At 31.5% G+C, this 5,110-nt stretch overlaps 1 protein-coding gene across 1 annotated transcript; it reads right to left on the bottom strand.

The window, feature by feature from the left end:
- Positions 1-3,060: 3,060 nt before the first annotated feature.
- On the bottom strand, positions 3,061-4,652 carry LOC143186908 (venom serine protease inhibitor-like). The gene is made up of 3 exons (XM_076390761.1): positions 4,606-4,652; positions 3,533-3,678; positions 3,061-3,458 (listed from the first exon to the last, which is right to left on the bottom strand). Exons 1-3 carry the CDS (start codon positions 4,649-4,651, stop codon positions 3,378-3,380), a joined length of 273 nt encoding a protein of 90 aa, XP_076246876.1. The 5' UTR covers position 4,652; the 3' UTR covers positions 3,061-3,377.
- Positions 4,653-5,110: the final 458 nt, after the last annotated feature.

The raw sequence follows: 5,110 nt of genomic DNA, 5'->3' as shown, positions 1-5,110 counted from the left end.
GTTTCTTTACTGGCCAGAACCTGTATCTGTAAAATGTGAAATTATTTTAATATTTGTAAGTGATTCGTTAAGCTTGCGAAGTGATTCCTGAGAGAGTTACTTATTAATTCCTTTTAATGTTACGTTTATTGACACTCGTCTGACAAGTGGTTGGGTATTGCTAAACGAGGTTGCGATAAAGAAAATGATTGCAAAACATATGCAAGGTATATGCAAAATGTATTCAATACATATGCAGAGAATGTATTAAATATGTACATGTATTTATGAAATATTAACCTTAGGAAGTTGAAGCTGTAGCTGGGTTTATGATCAGTTCTATATTTAACAAAAAGGAAAAGCCACATTTATTGGATACACTTAGGTAGGTACCTCACCTCGATAGAAATATATTAAAGGCACACAGGATGTATTTTATGCAAAAAGAAGTATGTAGAGTATTCTTATAAAAATTTCATAATTTTCATTTAATTCCTTCTACCTGCGTCGTCTTACGCAAGCGTAAATATTCGAAACACGATTGAATTATTATGAAAACATCTATATAAGTTCCATATGTATGGCGTTTTTAAGACATAGCATCCTGTGGTGAACACACTTTGGTTCAGAAACAAGTCTTGTAATAGAATCAGTTGATAAATGAAAGCAGCAGGGACACTTCAAATATTACTTTTACACATCGCCCACGTCTGACTAGGAACTGTTTCTACTTACAGTTTCTATTTACAGTTGAGAAGAAACTGTTGATACCGTTAGAAATCTCTGTTCATGAATAAATTAATTGTATTTAAAATATTCAGTGGCAGTAGGTTGCACATATTGAAGAAAATCGACTTAAAAGTTATGCCTTTAATTTTTATTTTTGCGAATCTGTGCTCTTCCCAAATAATTTATTTGAATTAAAGTTGCTCTACTTGGCAGTACTAGAAGAAAGATTTACATTCATATTACATATAAATAAAAATTGACAAATTACCTTCAGTTGTAATATGGTAGAGTTACTGTAGTTTTATTATAAACAATTTTTAGTATAAAGTATTACTAGTAGTTTAGAAAAAATTCACAATTTTTGAATTTGTTAATCCTCTCTCTGTAAACATAAATTCTTTTATACGAACTAATTCCCAAGGTATTACTATTTTAATATTAATGTATCTCTAACTAGAAAAAAATTTTTTATCTTTATGTAGAACTATATGTATATTTCATGGAAGACGTATGAATTTCTTCAGATTTTTTTACACTGTTAGAAAATATCTTTATAGTCATTTTATATATTTTAGTTATTTATGAGAAGCATTAGTTAACACCATATAATTTTATTACAAACTAAAACTCTTATTATTAGTATTACCAAAATGGTCCTCTTTACTTGACCTTAAAGAAACATCACAGGATAAAAAACGAAGTTTAATTTTCCACTAATTTATGAGAAGCACCGGTTAACATTGTATATAATTTTATTACAAATTAAAGCTCCTGTTATTAGTATTTTCAAAATGGTCCTCCTTGTTTGATCTTAAAGGAACATGTCAGGATAAAAAAAGAAGATTAATTTTCCATTCATTTATGAGAAACATTACCTACCACTCTACACAATTTAATTACAAATTAAAGCTCCTGTTATTAGCATTTTCAAAATGGTCCTCTTTACTTGACCTTAAAGGAACATTTTTGGACAAAAAATGAAGATCAATTTTCCATTCATTTATCAGAATCACCAACTAATACTCTATCCAATTTTATCACAAACTAAATCTCTTATTGTTAATATTTCCAAAATGGTTCTCTTCACTTGACCTTAAAGGAACATTTTTGGACAAAAAATGAAGATCAATTTTCCATTCATTTATCAGAATCACCAACTAATACTCTATCCAATTTTATCACAAACTAAATCTCTTATTGTTAGTATTTCCAAAATGGTTCTCTTCACTTGACCTTAGAGTGACAATATGTTCTCCCAAGTCAACTAAGTCTCATTTCATGTAGACACCGTGAACGTTTGAAAGCGAAGCAGACTCGAAATAGCCACGAAAAGGAGAAATCAGCGTAGGTACTCTGTACATCCGCTGTTTATCAACAATCGACGGTCATTCTTGAGAAGGTTCGCGCGTAATTAGCAACGCGCGGCCTTTGCAGCCGTCGTCGTTGCGTCACTGACACTGACTGCCGTCCAGACGGAGTTGACATTGACACACGTTGCGATTTCAAAGTCAGATCCGTCAGGAATCGTTCTGAGTATGCCGTGAGAGTTTTTTTCACGCAGCCGAGTACCTTGAACGACGACAACAGCAAAAGAATTGCGCTAGAGAGGCGGAGAAAGAAAGAGATCTGGGCAACGACTAGAGACACTGTAAAAAGCGAGGAATGGGAGGGAAAAAATGACGATACTTTTATTCTCGGCGAAAATAGCTGTGAAATAAGTCGAAAGGATGGCTAATGCACGGAAATTGCTGCAACGTCTAGAGAAAAATGAGACTAAACGATGATACAGTCGTTTTCTACATAAAGCGCTCTATTCTTCTTTCTTCATCGGGATTTAACATTGTACTCGTCTTCATGGTTATTAGCGATGAGATTTGAAGTGTGTTGTACATTAGTGAGAGTAGATTTTAGCGCTTTCAAACCATGGCATTCTTTTCTTTTGCTGCTAGATATATTACTCGTTTTTTATTGGAACAAGTGATCTTTCCTGGATCTCTCCGTGTTTGCTCATATGGCTTTCAAGTTTAATCATTTTTTATTTTGTCTTGTTTCTGAATAAATATTTTAGAATAATTGCTTACTTTATCATGGTACCTGTTCCACGAGTACAGATTTTTATCTAGAAGTTCATGGAATCGCAGATTCACACGAGATCATTTCATGTTTGTTTAAAAATGATTTACTGGTTCTTGACACCAAGTAAAGTTACTTTTTGAAAGCTCTTTTCACAATATAAATAATAAAATAGACTAGTTTTTGTTAATATTTAGATGAGAACACAGGATGGATGATTTGGCTTGGAGTGCAGGAGGTTGGTTCACATTTTTCTTATATTAAATAAATGCTTCGAAATTCTTTAATACTGAAAAATTTAATAAATCCGCGTATATAAACAGAACTATAATAGAACCTCAATGGAGTGTTTCAACATAAGATTCAAATCTGAAGCACTCTCCTGATAGCGTATTTCATCATTTTCTGTAGGCCATTATGAGACCACAGTTCAAGTCTCAATTGACGTTCTATTATACTCTTATTGCCATTACACCAAATAACTGCAATCTTGAATAAAAATAACTACGAGCAACAGAGACCCTCTTAATCGATTTTTTGCAATATTTGGAATTTGCTTTCAAATAAGAAATCAATACATACCATAAAGCCATTATCTAACACTGATTAAAAGGGACACAAATGTTGTTACTGTTTCTGTAGTAATTGTTTATGCAGATACAACCACTACCTATTTCCTGAAATATGTTCATAGACATTGTGAAAATGAGGAGCATAGATTACTAAATAACGAAAGTTATTAAAAACTTACACAGTTAGAGGTTTGATTACCGCAAGACATTTCACATATTGGCGCGTAGTACACGTAAATTTCGTTTGGTGCACATGTTACCAAGCTATTTGCTGTGACTGTTCCATTAGATATTGTACTGAATTGCAGGTTCGTAGTTTGACCATCTGCAGTAAATTATTTGGCTTACAACTAATGCTAGAGATTTAACAGATTTAAAGAGTATTTCAGGATTTCCTAACTTTTAATGCAATTTAATGTCTTATCAGCTACTTATAATGGTTCAGGTAAATGTCCCACTACTTGGACACTTAATATGCTAAACGTCCCAATAAATGGGTAACCAAAAAGAAAACATATTTCAACATCTGAACTGAGTCCTAATAATTAAATATATTATTTTCTGTTTTTTGTTTGTACTACTATTTTTCAAAAATTAGAATTTAAGTTTATAATTATATAAAATTTGTGTTAGTGTCCAGGTACTGGGATTTGGTTGGCTACTGGGACATTTATCTCATTAGGGACGAGAAAAATGGACAATGAAGAACGAAATTGAGTTACAGTTGAAGTTTAAATCAATCTAGACAATCTCGTTGTTTTATAAGGATAGTTATTATGTTGTGAATTCTGCTAGTGACGAAATTGTCTTTAAAATCCATTTGGTTTTCTTGACGAACGAGAGCTACAAATTTACGACTTAATGATGTGGTGTTTAATAGTTATGTTATAGCAATATTTAAAGACCTGAGGAGTTAACACTTTATTATAGATAGGTACTCTCGTTTAGCTATTAAATTTATGTGTATGTCATATTTTCATAAAAATTAAGATTGTACTTTACTAAAAGTGTGCAAGATAGTGTTTTTATTGTTAGAAGAAAGTGACAGTGAAGTAAAGGAACGTCTGCTTCAGAAAAGTCAAAGTATAGTTAAATACGAGTTCATAATAGAAAACTGAAATTAAAAAGGTCTCAAAAATAAATATACTCAGGTTATTGTGCCTTAACAGCCAAGAAATTTCACATTATTTTAGCAATGCAATTTTTAAGCCTACTTAATCCTTTTAATAATCTCTAATAAGTAAAAACTTACAGACAAACGTTGCGAGAGCAGAAAGTATGATCACGTATCGAAGCATTGTTGACTTTTACTTCTTTCGTTCCACTCGATCCAGGAGTATTTATACTTGTGATATTATCAATGGTTTCTATTTTTTATCTTTTCGTAACATGTGATTATATACAGGATGTTTAAAAAAATGTTAACTTTACCTATAGTTATAGTTAATGTTAACTTTACCTAGAGTACCTGTACCTATGCTATATGAAATAGTCAATGTCCTTATTGTTAGTCTTTATTATTTTAATGTCAGTTATTTAGTAGTATTAAATTCCACAAATACAGAAGTTACAATTTATTTGAATCAGCTTGTATATGAAATGACTTATTGTTTTTTTCGAGCGAATCTTATCGCAACACCTATCAAGAAAATTACCCTTTTACGTCATTATTCGTGACACAAAGTATGTGCAAACCTATTCAAACCAATTTTTATCAATTATAATTAAATGAGTCATAAAGTCATCATGTTAAAAAC

Source organism: Calliopsis andreniformis, unplaced genomic scaffold (assembly GCF_051401765.1).
Source record: "Calliopsis andreniformis isolate RMS-2024a unplaced genomic scaffold, iyCalAndr_principal scaffold0022, whole genome shotgun sequence".
NCBI lineage: Eukaryota > Metazoa > Arthropoda > Insecta > Hymenoptera > Andrenidae > Calliopsis > Calliopsis andreniformis.
This window is presented reverse-complemented; position numbering and strand designations above follow the sequence as displayed.